Below are 17,906 nucleotides of genomic sequence, written 5' to 3' on the forward strand. Positions count from 1 at the left end.
AGAGGCTTAGTATTTCTGCGTCAGTTGCTGTCGCTCCAGGACTGATGTCAGGCCGTCAGTGGTATAAAATCAGCCAGCCGACGCCAGTACATCAGTTTTTCTTGCCCCTTTCTTGCCAAGGAGCCCAAAGCAGAAGCAGTTTGCATGAGTGCCGGTCGGCTGCTACCTGCGTTTTCGTTTCCGAATTGAAGTTGAAGTCTACTATAGCTAAGTACCCCGTTGGGGATCCTTTTTTCTTGCAATAACCAGTGTAAGAAAAAGTTAACAGTTGTCTCACCTGTGGAAAGCAAATACCACACTGAGACTTCCATTCCTACTGCGTCACCTGTTTAGGCCCAGACCACAATGTCCCTCGCTGTCGCTTTTGTTCAACACCAGAACTTTACGTCATCGGGCCCTTAGTATAGCTAAATATTTTCGATCTCACTCCTTGTATTCAGAGATGGCTTCGGTAACCCATCCGACTACCGATCTTCCAAAAAAAGTAAAGATAAAGACAGACACAAGACACCGCACAGGTCCAAAACTGCCGATGAAGCTTCCGTTAAGTTAGTAGTCAGTTCTCCTGTCCTCAGTGAGGAACTTTTGCAGCCCCTGATGCCCGCTTCTGTGGATTCGCAGGCCGCAACCTAGACCTGTTCAGATCCTCTTCTTCGACTAAGGATCCTGCGTATGTCTCTACCTTGGATGGGCCCGGAGCCGCTGAGCGGGCACCGGCTTCTGATGAAGTACTTCACACTACTGATACTCAACACAAACTGACTACTTCTTTCGTGTCTTCAGTTTTGTAAAACTACTGAGATGTTCTTCGTGTTTCACTGTTGCAGTCATTACATTTGGGTAATCTGCTGGCAGGTTGCCCTCAGTCGGCCTGAATAACAAAGTCTTGGGTCCTGCGTCAGTTGCTGTCTCTTCTTTCATGACTTCAGGTTGTCAGGGGTATAAAACATGCAGCCGATGCCATTTTATTCAGTCTTTCTTGCCGCCCGGTGCCCGAAGCAGAAGCAGTTCGCAAGTGCCAGTCAGCTGACTCCTGAAATTTTCGTATTCGAGTTTCAGAACAGAAGTCTTCAAACTAAAGCTAAGTACCCCGTTGGGGAAACTTTTTCTTGCTCCTTACTGATGTCAGTAAAAGTTTATAATTGCATTACTTGTGGGAAGCAAATACCTCATAAGGATTTTCATTTGTACTGTATTCCTTGCTTAGGCCCAGATCACAACGTGCCTTGCTGTGGGTTTTGTGCTAGATTTAACCAACACACTATTAAGCGTCTGTATATTTTTGCTTCTAAATATTTTGGTACAAGATTTAATTATCCTGAAATGTTGTCGGTTAGCAATCCGACTACCGGAGTTCACAAAAAACGCAAAGAAAAAAACAGACTGTCGAGGTCCAAAACCGACGACGAAGCTTCTCCTAAGCCAGTCGTCGGTTCGCCGGTGCTCAGTGAGGTGTTTTCGCAGTTCCCGATACCCACTACTTGAGTTCCAGGCCTCTACAGAGACCCATTTGGAGTCCGGTATGTCGCGAGATTCTCAAGAGTATTGAACCCGTGGATGTCTCTCCCTTGGATGGGTCCGGAGCCGCTGAGCAGGCACCGGCTTCTGACTGTGTTTTCAGTCCTCAACATTTTTATATTAAACTGACGCCAGCAACAAAAACAAGGTAAAAAACATCTTCTATGTCTGAAAAAACGACGCATGAGCTACGTGTTCAGGCCCCTATGCCTAAAAACAGATGATCATAATGGCTGAGGATTTAATTACCTTGTACAGGGGTTCCCAACCCCCCCCCCCCCAAGAGGCCTAGACAAGGCACTGATTAGGAATCTTCAGATCAGGTTTCTGTTTCTTCTGATTCCCCTTCTGATCAGGAATTTTCTATTCCACCCTATGAAGATTTTGATGCAGAGGAATCCATCCCATCTGCATCTCCTCCTGAGGATTACTCTTTTGGAGAGACTTTGCATACTTTAAGGGAACATTTTCACTGGGAGAGTCAAGACTTCTCTGAATCAAAAAAGAGGCTTAGGGATTTCCTTCTTCCTCAGCATAGGCCTTTGGTAATACCTCCTGTATTAGACATTGTTGATGTGTTTTCGGAATCAAGCTTGGCTCCTGATTCCCTGCCTCCGGCTCCTAGTAAGCCAGGCAGATATTACAGGTTTCCTGACTCCCACAAATTTCTATTCAAAAATCCTGCTGCTGATCCTGAGACTATTTCTCAGGGTCCCAAGGGTGTAAAGGCCTCTACAGCCAAAAATCCTATCCCCTCTGATAGAGATTCCAGGGCGCTGGATAGATGGGGAAAGAAGGTTTATATGTCTGCAACCTTGGCAATCAGGGCCTTAAACTGCCAGTTTCATATGCTTCAATATCAACAGCATGTTATGGACTTACTGAAACAGAAAATGATGTTGATTTCTGATTGTGTGGAAAATAGAGTTACAGGAATTATTGCATTCAGCAGAACAGGTTGGAAAGTATACTTTGCAATGTGGTTTTGATTCTTTGGAGACCTCTTGTAAGACCGCCGTTACTGGATCTGTGATTTGAAGGCATGCCTGGTTCAAGGAGCAAAATCTGCCTGATCATGTTAAAGCTAAATTGTTGGATGCCCCTTTGCAGTATGATACTTTGTTTGGTAATAAGGCAGAAGAGGTTTTAAAGAAAATGGAAGACAAAGCTAAAGCTATGCAAACTGTAAAAGATTTCTTTCAAGTGCAGCCACCCAAGTTCAGTAGACACTGGCCTACTAAAATTTGGTCTTTTCCTGTGTCCAACAGTGCCACTCAAGGAAAATCTAGGCACTCAAAAGGCTCCAGATACCAATCACAGGGTTCTTACAAGTCAAAGTAATGGGGTGCCTCCACCTCCAAATCTGGAGAAAACAAAGCACAACCCCTACAGTAAGCAGTCTCAATGACTGTCCTCTACCATCACCAAGCACTTATTCTTTGGCAGCCCCCTTGGGGTGAAAACTAACACTTCATGCAGTTAATTACCCAGGACAAGTGAGGTATTAAACATAGCATCTCAGGGGTACAGATTTCATTTCCATACTTTGCCAATTCCAAACGGATGGCCAGATCTGCCACAAAACCAGTGGGCAGAGGCCCAGAAACAAGTCATGTCCCTCATGGATATAGGGGCTATTCAACCGGTACCAGAAAAGGAAAAAGGACAGGGTTTTTATTCGACTATTCCTGGTACCCAAAAAAGACTATTCCTGGCGTCCAATACTGGACTTATCGATTTTGAACATGTTCCTGGACATTCCAAAATTCAAAATGCTGACTTTACAACAGCTATTGCCTATGCTAGTCAGGAATGCTTGGTTAGTAACTCTAGACTTAAAAAGAGGCATGCCTGCATATCCCAATAAGGGAATCATGCAGAAGATACTTCCGCTTCAAAGCAGGTTTTTTGCATTACCAATTGTCTGCACTGCCCTGTGGCTTATTTACTGTGCCCAGGATCTTTACAAAGTGCCTGGCACCAGTAATCGCATTCTGCAGACAATCATTCAAATTTACCCTTATCTGGACGACTGTCTCATTCAAGCAGAGGACAAGGACACTCTTCCTCAACATCTGGCGTTTGTAAAAAGGGTTCTAGCATGCCTGGGGTACACCATAAACTAAAAGAAATCACAACTGGTACCCTCTCAAATTACATTCCTGGGTGCAAGCCTGAATACAACTGCCCAGATGGCTTACCTCGCCAGACAAACAAAGGCAACTGACAACATACTTCAAACAGATGGCAACAAAAACCCAGTTATCTGCAAGACAAATTATGCAGGCTGTGGGGTTCATGACATCCTACATTCTACTAATTCCATATGCGAGACTGCATATGAGGAAACTTCAGTGGTACCTAAAAACTTTATGGAGTCAACATTGTCACAGTCTGGAAACAATGATTCCTCTCTTTCCCTGCCTACAACAGGAGTTTCTTTGGTGGGCAGCGACATATCACCAAAACAAGGGATTGTCATTCACTCTACCCCCCTGCCACCTAAACCCTAACTACAGATGCGTCAGACTATGCTTGGGGGGCCCACCTGGCGGGGAGATGCATTCAGGGCAAATGGAGCCCAAACCAAATGCATCTGCATATGAACCAGAAAGAGATGCTAGCTGTTCAGAATGCTCAGACAGCCTTCAAGAACTTACTTCATCCAGGACAACTACTGATAAAGACGGACAACATCACAGTTATGTGCTACATAAACAAGCAGGGGGGTACACTTTCCTATCCCCTTTGCAAGACTAGCCATGGCCTTGTGGAACACAGCCTTGACTTACCAAATACATGTTCAAGCTAAATTCTTGCCAGGAAAACAAAATACTCTGGCAGACGACCTAAGCAGAAATCTTATGGACCCACACGAATGAAAACTGGATCCACAAATCTTCAGCATGTTAACACAGAAATGGGGGAGCCCAGACATAAATCTATTTGCCTCTCCCCAAAATTATCAGTTGGGACAAATTCTGCACAAGAACTCATCACAAAGAAGCATGGAAAGTGGATGTCCTATCCCTCAGCTGGAAAACCTGTCAGTCTTTGCCTTTCCTCCTCTGCCTCTACTCTCCAAGATCTTACTAAAATTCAGACAGGAAAAACCAAAAATGATCCTAGTTGTTCCGGACTGGCCTCGTCAGCACTGGTACCCACTTCTAAGGAATATGTCTCGACTTCCTCCATGGTACTTGCCTCAAATACCTCATCTACTGTCTCAGCAGAACAATCAAATTCTGCACACTCCACTCCAAATTCTGAATCTTGCAGCATGGCTGATCAATTAATTATTCAAACAACACCTCTCAGTAAATCTGTGATGGATGTCATTTTGGAAGCCAGAAGGCCTAGTACTAGAAAATGTTATGCTGATAAATGGAAGAGATTCTGTGCTTGGAACCAAGCACAAGGAACAGACACAGCAAAGCCCAGTATTCCTTGGATTTTACAATATTTGACTGAGATGCTTGACAAGGGCCTATCTTTTTTTTCAATAAAAATCCATGCCGCTGCCATCTTAGCTCATTGCAACACAGAGCCTCCCCTCTTTTCTTATCCTCTGCTTAAACAGTATCTTAGAGGGGCCAAAAATTTAAGGCCTCCCAGATCATCTTCAACTCCTGCATGGGACCTCAATTTTGTGCTGGAAAAACTCACCCTGCCTCCATTTGAACCAGCAGCTACTGCGGATATAAAATTTTTATCTTGGAAAACAGCTTTTCTCTTGACAGTCACTTCAGCAAGAAGGGTTTCTGAACTACAGGCTCTCATGGCAGTGGAGCCTTTTATTATATTTATATTATAATATATATTTATATTTATTATATTTTACCCAGGCAGGGTGTCCCTCGGGACCATTCCTTCTTTTATGCCTAAGGTGGTATCTAGTGTGGCTCTTAACCGGACCATTCACCTGCCAACATTTTACCCAAATCCACAGAACAAGGGGGAGTGGATTCTGCATTCATTGGATGTACACAACAACTATGACAACTAAGATTCTACTTAAACAGGACTAAATCTCTAAGAAAGTCTGAACTAAATCTCTAAGAAAGTCTGAGCAACTACTGGTAGCATTTGCTGCAGGGTCAGAGGGGAAGGCTATATCAAAGCAGACTGTTTCTAAGTGGATAAGTCACTGCATTCATTTCTGCTACTTGCACAATGGTAAACCTGTGCCCAAGGAGATCAGACCACATTCCACCAGGGCTGCCTCTACTTCAGCAGCTTTTCTCAGAGGGGTTCCAACCAAAGACATTCTGGTAGCTGCTACTTGGAGCTCTGTTCATACCTTCACAAAGCATTATCATTTGCCTCTCTTCTCCAAATCCAGGCCAGGTTTTGTCACTGCAGTTCTGCAGGGTCTTATAGCCGTTCCTAATGCTGTTTAGTTCCATCCTCCCATCCATAGCTTTGGCATTCTACCCAAATGTAATGACTGCAACAGCGAAACACGAAGAACATAGTACAGTTGTGTATACTTACTATAAATGTAGATGTTCAAGTGTATTCACTGTTGCAGTCTGGTTTACCCACCCGCCATCCCCCTTTCTATACCTTTTCTTTCCTTCAGTATACACAAAAGCCTTTGTGGTGCATTTGCTTTAAGATGAAGGTAAAGTTGAAAGGTGCATTTATATATATTTACTGTTTGTTTATGTATGTGTATGTATATATATATATATATATATATATATATATATATACACACACTCTCCATTCATCATGGAAGAAGAGACAGCAACTGACGCAGGACCCAATACTTTGTTATTCAGGCTGACTGAGGGCAACCTGCCAGCAGATTACCAAAATGTAATGACTGCAACAGTGAATACACTCGAACATCTACATTTATGGTAAGTGTACGCAACTGTACTTTAAGGCCCAGGGTACGAACTACACCTAAAAAACCAACGACCCAAGCTCAGGCACCTACTGTATGCCTCAATCTCAAATGCTTAAAATGGAAGACCTTATTATGCTTATTAGGGGAAGCTAGGCTGCCCCTTCCAAAAGAAAAGAGACTTGTCCCCAGTAGTTTTATCTGAACAGGAGTCTGATGACTCTGAGGTTTCTGACAATGAAGACATGCAACCCCTCTCTGCTTATGAGGATTCTGATGCAGAGGAATCCATTCCTTCTGCCTCTCCTCCCGAGGATTTTTCATTTGGTGAAACCTTACTTACTTTAAGGGAGCATTTCCAATGGGAATGTCGGAACTATCCTCAGTCAAAAAAGAGACTCAGGGAATTCTTAGATTTACCACAGCACAGACCTTTAGCCATTCCTCCTGTCTTGGATGTTGTGGATGGTGTTTTTATGGATTCCAGTTTGACTTCTGACACCCTCCCTCCTGCTCCCAGGAAACCTGACGGGTACTACAGAGTCCCTGACTCGCACAAAATCCTTTTCAAAACTCCTACTGCTGAGCCAGAGGTCATCTCCCATGGACCTAAAGGAATTAAAGCAACCTCAGCTAAGAATCCCACCCCCTCAGACAGGGATTCCCGAGCTTTAGACAGATGGGGTAAAAAAGTATACACCTCTGCAACTCTTGCTATTAGAGCACTAAATTGTCAGTTCCACATGCTAAAATATCAGCAGCATACCATGGAACGACTCAAACAAAAAATATCTTCCTTTCCTGTTTGTGCAGAAAATAAAGAATTACAAAAGCTTATGCATTCTGCAAGCCAAGTTGCTAAGCACACCTTGAAGTGTGGCTTTGACGCCCCAGAAGCGTCTTGCAGGGCAGCAGTCACTGGTTCTGTCCTTAGAAGGCATGCTTGGCTTAAGGAACAGACCTTGCCAGACCATGTCAAATCAAAATTATTGGACACACCATTGAACAAAGACAATTTGTTTGGCACCAAGGCAGAAGAAGTCTTATAAAAGATGGAAGAAAAAGCTAAATCTATGCAGACCGACTTTTTTACAGGTCCAGCCTCCAAGGTTCAGTAGGCATTGCCACGTCAAGCACTTTCCTGCCCCCTCCTGGCCAGCCCAGCCAAGACTCCGGGGAAGCAGAACCCCCAGACAGCAGTCCCAGGGAATGCAGAGATCTAAGCAATGGAGTGCCTCATCTTCAAAAACAGTGAGTGCTAAGCCACCCCCTTATGGTAAGAACTCAGTGACTTTACACCTCCACCCTTTACCTATGCCCACCTGCTTATGCCCCTTGGAGGAAAACTGTCCTTCCTTGCAAACAACTGGGCCTCTATTACCAACGACCGATAAGTCCTCAACATAGTGTCCCAGGGATACAAATTTTGTTTCCACACTCTGCCAACCCCAAAAGGGTTCCCAGATCTTCCTCCAAACCAGTGGGCAAAGGCCAAAAATCAAGTCCATTCCCTGCTCTCTATGAGGGCAATACAGCATGTTCCTGCAGACCAGATAGGCCAAGGTTTCTATTCCAGACTCTTCCTCGTACCCAGAAAAGAGGTCACCTGGTGCCCAATCCTTGATATATCCATTCTAAACACCTTCCTGGTGATACCAAAATTCAAAATGCTCACCCTCCAACATCTTCCTATGCTCTCCTTGGATGCTTGATTAGCCACCCTAGACCTAAAATAGGCCTACCTACAGATCCCAATCAGGGAGTCTTGCAGGAAATATCTACATTTCAGGGCAGGATCTATGCACTTTCAGTTCTCTGTGCTTCCCTTTGGCTTATCCACTGCTCCCAGAGTTTTCACAAAATGCCTGGCTCCAGCCATTACTTTTTGCAGACAAAGAAATATTCAAGTTTACCCCTACTTAGACGATTGCTTGATTCAGGCAGACGGGAAAAGCTTTTACAGTACCTGACTTTTGTAAAGGACCTACTGACCTCCCTGGGGTATACTGTCAATGAAAAGAAATCAAAACTAGTCCCCACACAAAAAAATTGTATTCCTGGGGGCAAGCCTGGACACAGCATCCCAGATGGCATTCCTTACTCCAGAAAAACAAGCCTACCTAACAGGCTACTTCTCTCAACTAGCCACCAGAGCCTAGTTATCCGCAAGGAAAATCCTGCAAGCTGTAGGGTTCATGGCCTCCTGCATTCTACTCATTCCATATGCCAGACTGCATGTGAGGAAACTACAGTGTTACCTAAAAAGCCCTTGGTGTTTGCACTCTCAAGACTTGGAAACTGTCATACCTATGATACCCTGTCTAAGGAAAGATTTACTTTGGTGGGCAGCAGCATGCAACCACAACAAGGGACTTCCCTTCGCACAACCCCATGCTGCCCAGGCCCTCAACACAAACAAATCAGACTATACCTGGGGTGCACACATGGAAGGCAGGTGCATTCAGGGCCATTGGAGCCCAAATCAAATGCATCTGCACATCAACCAAAAAGAAATGCTAGATGTTCGGCATGCCCTGACAGCTTTCAGACCCCTACTCACCCCAGGGCCTCTACTGATCAAAACAGACACCACCACAGTGATGTGGTATATCAACAAACAGGGAGGGACTCGCTCTTATCCTCTCTGCAGGCTTGCCATGACCCTTTGGCACACGGCCTCAGCCATTCAAATTCACCTGCTAGCACAATTCCTGCCAGGCTCCCTAAACTCTCTGGCAGGTAACTTAAGCAGAAACCTGCTAGACCCATGCGAGTGGCAGCTAGAACACAGAACCTTTATCCTGGTAACCCAGAAGTGGGGGACCCCGAAGGTGGACCTCTTTGCCTCCCACTCCAATCATCAACTCAGCAAATTCTGCACCAGAGAACCTCACAGCAAGGCCTGGAAAGTGGATGCTGTATCCTTCCAGCGGGTAAACCTCTCAGTCTATGCATTTCCCCCTCTACCACTCATTTCAAGGATACTGCCCAAAATAAGGAGGAAAAAACAAGGGCAATTTTGATTTCCCCATACTGGCCATGCCAGCACTGGTACCCACTGCTGCACAGCCTGTCACCTCTGCCACCATGGCACCTACCTCAGATTCCAACACTCCTGACCCAGACAAATGGAGAATTCATGTATCCACAATTGCAGACCCTGAAGCTGGCAACCTGGCTTATTCCCTGACCTCAAAGAAACAAAAAGGCAAACAGTTCCAACAGCAAAAACTCAAGAAGCCGTAACCAGTGACACAGAGAGTATTAAAACTTTACTTTACTAAAATAAACACAAATTCGAGTGACTTAAGCGCTTTTCGTCAGGTCTAATACCTGACTTCTTCAGAGTCTCACTCATTATGGCAACATTTACATTTATATATTAATTACATAATTGAATAATTAGAAAGATACAAATTTGTAAAATGAGAACCTGCTTAACATTGTTGACATTAAATTTAAAGGGTAAATTTCCGAACCCAAATGTGGGTGGTAGTTTTACATAAAGACATAAAATATATATTTTTTTATAGTATACATGACAAACTGGTTCACAAATCCTGATATATTAAATAAAATAAAAATAGTAAAAAAAAAAAATAAAGTAAACATTGTTGTGAACCTTCCAGTCCAAGCATGTTAAAAATTCTACAGAGTTGTAATAATGCAACAAACTGTCCTTCACCTTTGTAAACTTCTCAGTTTCAGCAAACTAGAGATTGAGCAAGTATCATTTAAACCTGGGTAGCAATATGCATACATTATTCCCTGACCTCTCCTACAGCTGCCAACCTAAGCAAACAAGTCCTGGATGTTATAGGTGAGGCCAGACGGCCCAGCACTGGAAAATCCTACGCCGACAAGTGGAAAGGGTTTTGCACCTGGATGCAGGCTAATGGAGCTGAAACAGCACAGCCCTCCCTACCTCTCATCCTGGATTACCTAGCAGACCTACTACACAGGGGTCTATCCTTCTCTTCTATTAAAATTCATGCCTTTGCCATTTCTGCTTATTACAGCACAGAGCCACCTCTCTCCTCACACCCTCTCATCAAACAGTTCCTAAGAGGGGCTAACAACTTAAGGCCACCCAGAAGAGTTCCTACCCCAGCTTGGGACCTTAACTTTGTGTTGGAAAAGCTCACCCTACCCCACTTTGAGCCTGTAACTTTAGCAGAGTTAAATTCCTCTCTTGGAAAACAGCCTTGCTTCTGGCCTTCACTTTAGCTAGAAGAGTTTCAGAGCTGCAAGCACTCCTGGCTGTAGAGCCCTTCATCATTTTCCATGCCAACAGGGTCTCCCTCAGGACTAACCCATCCTTCATGCCTAAAGTGGTGTCCACTGTGGCTCTCAACCAATCCATTCATTTGCCAACCTTTTTCTCTAACCCTCAAAACAAGGGGGAAAGGATTCTGCACTCTAGATGTGCACAGACAGCTCAGATTCTATCTGGATAGGACTAAATCTTTTAGAAAAACTGACCAATTGCTAGTCAGCTTCGCAGCAGCGGCAGAGGGCAAGCCCGTATCCAAACAATCAATCTCCAAATGGATAGCGCACTGCATCAGTTCTGCTGCAAACCTCATAGGAAACCACCCCCAAAGGGGGTCAGGACACATTCCACTAGGGCAACCTGTACCTCTGCAGCTTTTCTAAGAGGGATCCCTACCAGCGACATCCTAGAAGCTGCATCATGGACTTCTGTTCATATATTCACCAAGCATTACTACCTGCCTGTCTTCTCCAAATCCAGGGCAGGCTTTGCCACCGCAATTTTGCAGGGCATCCTAGCCAGCCCACTGTCTTCTTGACTGCCTCCACCCTTTTCTTCAGCTTTGTGAATCAACCCAAGTGTGATTTCTAAAACAGTGAAACATGAAGAACATAGTACAGTTGTGTACACTTAGTATAAATGTAGATGTTCGAGTGCATTCACTGTTGCAGTCCTGGTTTCCCATCCACCATCCCCCTTGTATCTCTCTCTCTCTCTGTGTCTCTTTCTCTTTTCCTCTGTCCTTACAGGGAATTTTTGGTATTTACTTTGTACTAGTGGTGGTGTTCCACCATAACCTAGCTCACTATTTGGGGGCTCCTGACAGTTGGGGCAAGAAAAACTGATGTAATGGCGTCAGCTGCCTGATTTTATACCACTGACAACCTGATGTCAGTCCTGGAGCGATAGCAACCGACACAGAAATACTAAGTCTCTGGTATTCGGGCCGACTGAGGGCTACCCCTGGCAGGATAACACAAGTGTGATGACTGCAACAGTGAATACACTCGAACATCTACATTTATAGTAAGTGCACACAACTGTAGTTTTCGCCATTAATTTATGTGGGCTATGTAAAAGTCTTAAGTTGTCACTGAGTAGGACTTCAGGTAGTTTGCATGAATTTTTAATGAATAGAGTGTTTCATATAGGATTTCTAAAGCTTCTTTGGTAAATTTTAGTCAGTCCCCTACTCACTCACTTGTTTTGTCTCCTTTTTATACTTAATTTTATTAGTGTATGGCTGTGCTTGAATTTTAGTTTCAGGTTTTGTGTTTTTAGTTAATGTATTTTCAGTTTATACAGTTAGAATTGTCTGTTTTGCCATTTTTCCAAATGGGTAGTTGCCATCAGTTTTTATTTTATTTATTATTTTTATTCTTTCAAGGTTTTCATTGAAATATGATGATGATTAATTTGATTAATTTATTGGGTTGTTTAGTGGTGCATAGTGTTTTTTAACTGATCGGAATGTGTGGTCTGCTTTAAATTTTATTTTTTAATACAGTGGTAGATGGAGAGGTTGTTTCAGGTGGGCTGTGTTAAGAGTTGTGTATTTGTGTTTTATGTATACAACTTGCCAACTTTATTTTTGTCCATTGTTGGAAATGCAAGAGACTTTTAGTAGAGTTTGAGGATTTATCAAGTGTTTAGCTGTGGAAGTCAGAAATAATCCATGTAGTGTAACATATGCATGCTTTTATTATACCCTTTATCTGCACCATTAAAATTGAGGTGTGTAAATGTATTTCTGTGTTTGTGTGTGCTTGCTTGCGCATATCTATTTATGTCTCTGTGTATCTCTACCTGTGTGTGTGTATGTATGTGTGTGTGTGTATATATATATATATATATAAGTGTGTTGTGTATGTAAATCACGTGTGTACTCACATTGGGTGTATTGATGCTTATATATATTTATTATGTGTCATACCATCCAAAAATCAACATATTAATGTCATCTTTTCATTCTCCAGCCAGTTGAAAAAATGCAAAAACAAAAAAAATGTAAATATAAATAAATGTATACGTAATATTGATCAGCTGTACTGGCTTTTTTCCAGTTTTACATATTGAGTTGTCAATGAATGGTACATATGAATCTGGAGCATTTCTCCCCGGGCCTCCGCTGAAAACAGGCTCTATGGAACCTAGTCGGACATTCCCGGTCAACAAATGTTAAATAAATTAAAATAAAAAAAAAAAATATTCTGTATGTGATTTACCTAACAAAAGGTCAACAAGTAAAGTTTTATCTTTTGAGATTAAGAACAATCAAAACTGATTTATGCAGGTAGTACAAGCTCCCCTGCTCACCCCATGCCTTCTGCTAATTGTATATACCAACAATGAGATTTCATAGATTTCATAACAGCGGGGAAAGTGCAAATTCTCAGTCCCTGATGAACCACAGTCTCATGTAAACAGAAGCTGGCATTAAGAGAATTCATTTTCTTAAGCTATCAAAAGAAAGTTCAATATTTTGAATGTTGACCAAAGTAAAGGCAAATATGTATGTATGTATAGATATGTTAATAAATAAATATCAGGCTCTGCAGGCAGAAACGAGAGCAATGTGGAGGAAAGATAGACAGTTTCAATAGTAGTAGGAGCAACGGGTCTTATAAAAAAGAATTTACAATCATATTTAGATATGTTACCAATGCATGTAACTCCGTATGAACTGCAGAAGGAGTCATTGCTGGGCACATTGCGGGTGCTGCAAAGAGCACTACTGGCTGACATCAAAGATTGAAACAATACTAACTTCATGAACTTTAATCATACTTTGACTTTGGAATGGGGTCCATTCCTGTCATGGTATTAGAAACCCAAAACACTTGGAGAAATTAAAAAGTGTATTTTCTGTTTGCCATCCAGTTATCCAGGTTGTGCTTAAAAAGGGATAATGAGGTATTCTGCTTGATGTGGAGAGGTAGTCTATTCCACAGATGGGGGAGTCTGAGACGCAAATCTGTCTTGCCAGCGAGTCCTGTTGATTTTACAGACCAGGTTGAGGTCGCGCACATGGGTTGCTTGAGTGGAGCTTGACCTGTGGATATGCAGCAAGTCCCATCAAGGCGGGTCTGAGATTGCTTTGTATGCCAGCCTCTGAGGAGTCTGTATGAAAGGGAAGGGGCTTTTAACCCATCTGTGCAGAGTAGCTGTTTGAGGCCCTGGATTCTCCGGGTGAGGAACCTCTGTGGTCTCTCCAGCTGCTGCATGTGCTTTACTAGATATATGCTGAAGAGGGCATTGTACTCGGTAATTGGCCTTGTAAGGGAAGAATACAGGGATGTTATGACCTCTTTGTCTCTGGAAGAGATACCCTTATGTGGTGGGCCATGTAGAAAGCTTTCTGTATAACGGAAGCAACGTGGTGGTCAAAAGTCAGGTTGCTATTAATCTGGGTACTAAAATCCCTCATTACTGATTGTGTACTTAGGACTTTGTTATTAATGTGATAATATGTGGGGATGTCACTCTCCCCAAAGGGGAAGATTATGCATTTTTTGGCAATCAGCTTGAGGCCATGTTTCTGGCACCAGTCATTTGTTTGAATGAGACCCTCTTGGAGGACGTCTACATCACTTGGGGAATTGATGACCGCTCCCAGCTTGCAATCATCTCCAAACTTGGTCAGCCATAGTCCACTGGTTTTGGCCTGCACCTTAGAGTACATTCCGAGTAACAGAGGCCCTAAGATGGATCCTTGGGGTACGCCACTTGTTACGGGTCTACTGCTTGAGGTGGCTTCCCCTATGCTGATTAGGTGGGTTCTATCAGTGAGCCAGTTTGCTACCCATCTGGTAACATATGGATTGATGCCTAGTTGAGTTTATCTACTATGTCCAAGTGGAGAATAGTATCAAAGGCTTTGGCCAGGTCAAGGTACGCGGTGTGCATGGTCTTCCCCTCGTCCATGACTTTGGAGACCATCTCAGAGAAGTCAACCACATTTAACAGACATGACCTCCCCTTGACATAGCCAAACTGTGTGGGGTCAAGTGTTTGGAGGTTGCCATTGCCCTTGTTAATGAGGTCCATGATAATCCATTCCATGGCCTTGCAGATCAGCTAGTTAGGCTGATGGGTCTGTAATTTCCTGGATCAGTGGATGCTCCACCTTTGTATAAAGGGATGAAAGTGGCGGTCCTCCAGTCGGCTGGGACAAAGCTGGTACTCGGGCTTTGGTTGAGTAGGGTGCTTAATGGTGCTGCAAGTTCATGCCTGCAGCCTGGGATGTTATCGGGTCCCATTGAAGCTGTATTTTTTGCCTTTGAGAGGGCAGTGATGACTTTTTCCCTAGAGATAAGGGGGTGGGGGGACAAGTATGGGTCTGTCCTGAGCGAGACAGAGGGGAGCAGTTTTTGCTGAATCTGTCAGCCAGTAGATTGGCTATATTTACAGCATTTGTGTATGTGGTGTCCTTGACCACCATTTCTGAGCAAATCTGGGTGCTTCCTTTGAGATTGCAGACATATGTGAAGAAGGCCTTATGACGTTTCTAGTAGATGTGGTCAATTTGGGCTCTAAGTTGGTTTTAGAGGATTTCACTAGTGCTCTTATTTGCTTATTCAGGCTATAAGGAGAGATTCCCTCCAGTTGGGCACCTGCTCCTTCTTGGTCCTGGACAGAATTTTTTCCTTTTGTTTTATATTTTTATTGCAGATGTCCACCTGACCGGTGTTGTAATCCTTCAGGAGGATGATTTTTATCCTGTCGGGTATTCCTGATTCCATGCATCTATATAAATGCTCGTATAATACTTTGGTGTAGATTTGGACATTGGTGCCAGTTCCTACAGTGGAGGAGGGGGTTCTGAAGCTGTTTATACCATGCCTCAGGAGGTTGTAATATGCTTTGGAGAAGTTTTTTTGTTTGATCCTAGCTAGAGAGGGGGTTAGGGGAGATGGGGACTTTGAAAGTGACCACTTTTTGGTCGGTTATTACCAGGGAGGATGATACCGTAGGGGTGCTGCATTGGTTACTCATGTATGTGTGCTTATATATGAATACACACTTCTTAATCTGATAAGTGCAGATTCATGTCTTTTATCTTAGTGTGCGGGTTTTATGTACTTGAGTGGATTATTTGTAAAAGACGAGAGGACTAACATTGTTTGCATGCTTTCTTGTTTTTTTATTTTATTTTTATCCACACATGTCTCCAGTATTATGTGAGTTGTTAACATCACAAGATAAATGCTCATTGTTTGTGCATAGTATCCTGAATGTGCTTGTTTACTTGTTGCTATTTTGTTACGGGTTTATTTTTGTCTTTTGAATGCAGGGATACTTGTCTAACCCAGAACTTGGAGTGGCTGTGGAGATGCTTTCTTCTGTTGCTCTCATAAACAAAGCACTAGATACTGGTGATATTGGTGAAGTATGGAAATATTTAAGTAGCTCCGTCACGGGACTCACAAATGTGGAAAATGAAAACTCTCAAAGGTATGAAACAACTTTCATTGCAGCCAAGGAATTGAACACAGAGAAGTAATGCTAGTAAAAATTATACATAGTTTTTTTCTGCATGTTAGAGGATAGTGTGAGGGGTCTGTGAGTGGTGAACTGATGGATGGAATGAGTTGCATAGCATATCAGAACTGGTAGACAACCAGGCAGGGCATTTATCTAATGTTTGAGCTGAGTGAAACTTAAGGTCTGTATTTATCTCCAGCTCTTTTACTATGCTACACACACAGCAGTTAGCAGGGTGACCGAAGGAATAAGTTGAGAATTTGTTTTTAAAACTAGTTGAGCAAGTGGAGCTTCACAGATATGGCTGCAACAAAAATATACCAGAGGACAGTACAAGATCCATCTTTTCAAACAGATGTAATACACACCAGACCAATTAGTAATTTAAATCGACTGTAAGCTTTTGCAACATTTCTCCGAACCTTAAATTATTTTATAGCTGGTATTTAAAATGATCATATCCCAGAAATGTTTGTTGTAAAACAGATTTTACAGTAGTAGAACAAGGAACAGAGGGAAATGTTATGACCCACTGTTAGTCATTTTACATAGTTTCAGTTTTCTGCTTTGCTTTTAAAGGTACATCGATGAACTCTTAAAACTGAAGGCACAATCCCGAGCAGAAGGGAATGAATTCTTGTCATGGAATGATATTCAGGCAGTGGTGGACAATGTAAACACTACTGTTCACGAAGAACATGAACGTAAGGGAATTTTTATTTTTTTGTCTTACAGAAGTACATTCCAAGTATTTCAAGTTAAGAATGTGCAAGTCTTTCCACTCCTATAATTTTCATTAAACTGCCACTTTGTCAATTAACTTTTTGGTGAATGTTATTTAATTTTTAACCCATTTCTGTGACTATGATTAGATTAAAATGCCTTTTATTTGTTGAAAAGGGTATGGTTGACTATGTCGAAAGCAATTGTCATGCCAACAAAGAAACTTGAAGTGGTAAGTCCCTCATTCAGGTTACAGTAAATAGTATTAATGGCAGTTACCAGGGCAGTAAAGGGTACTGAATGCATTGCAAAAGCCATGTTGTACATCATATAATAGACAATAGCTATTAATGTGCTAAAGTAGTTGCTTTTTTAAAAGTTTTTCAAATATTTTGATAACAGAAAACAGGGTGGAAATAAGTCTATAATCCAATTAGAAGTGACTTTAGATAGAGGGATTGTAACTGTGTACTGGTGGGACAGTGACTGAAGCGAAAGAGATGTTAAAAATATGATTAAGGGGCTTGGTGATTTTTTTCAGCTGCAAGCTTTAGTAAGGTTGGATGAAGTTTCTTGGATTTAAATCCTGAATTGCTGAGTTTGAGAAGTAGGGTCTTGGGTCTGTTTTACTGAAATTTAAGAGAAGTTGAGTGTTGCTGCACAAGAGGCTGGAGGGTATAGATCTCGGGGATGAAGGTTGTTCTTTGAGGGAGTAAATAGTTGGAAAAGCTTTATTAGCGTAGGTTATGGTGAACTGCAAAAAAATTAAGCATAATAATTAGCAAATGTGTAGTGAGGCAATGTTAGTGCATTTTTAGTAGCCAAAGAGTTATTTAATGTCCTTGTTAAGCATTTTATTTCTTTTCAAAACAGACCGAGTCTTGACCAGTTTGCTAACTTTTTTTTTTTTGGTCTAAGGTACAGGGCTTTTGCAGTAATTTTGCAATTCTTGTTTCTTTCCTTAAACTCAAAAAGCTTGGTGCAGCTCCATAGTGTCAGGGCTCCTTCTACACTTCTTTCAGCCCCATAGTGTCAGGGCTCCTTCTACATGTCTTC

General features: G+C 42.5%; 1 protein-coding gene across 1 annotated transcript in view; it reads left to right on the forward strand.

The window, feature by feature from the left end:
* Nucleotides 1-17,906, forward strand: part of IQGAP1 (IQ motif containing GTPase activating protein 1) — a 1,927,315-nt gene that overhangs the window by 664,732 nt on the left and 1,244,677 nt on the right. Inside the window, exons 13-14 of the mRNA XM_044076373.1 lie at nt 15,937-16,097; nt 16,707-16,831. Of these exons, the coding sequence (XP_043932308.1) occupies nt 15,937-16,097; nt 16,707-16,831 (286 nt within the window). The remainder of the gene's footprint in view (nt 1-15,936; nt 16,098-16,706; nt 16,832-17,906) is intronic.

Source organism: Protopterus annectens, chromosome 7.part0 (genome assembly GCF_019279795.1).
Source record: "Protopterus annectens isolate FY-2018-M chromosome 7.part0, PAN1.0, whole genome shotgun sequence".
Taxonomy (NCBI): Eukaryota; Metazoa; Chordata; order Ceratodontiformes; family Protopteridae; genus Protopterus; species Protopterus annectens.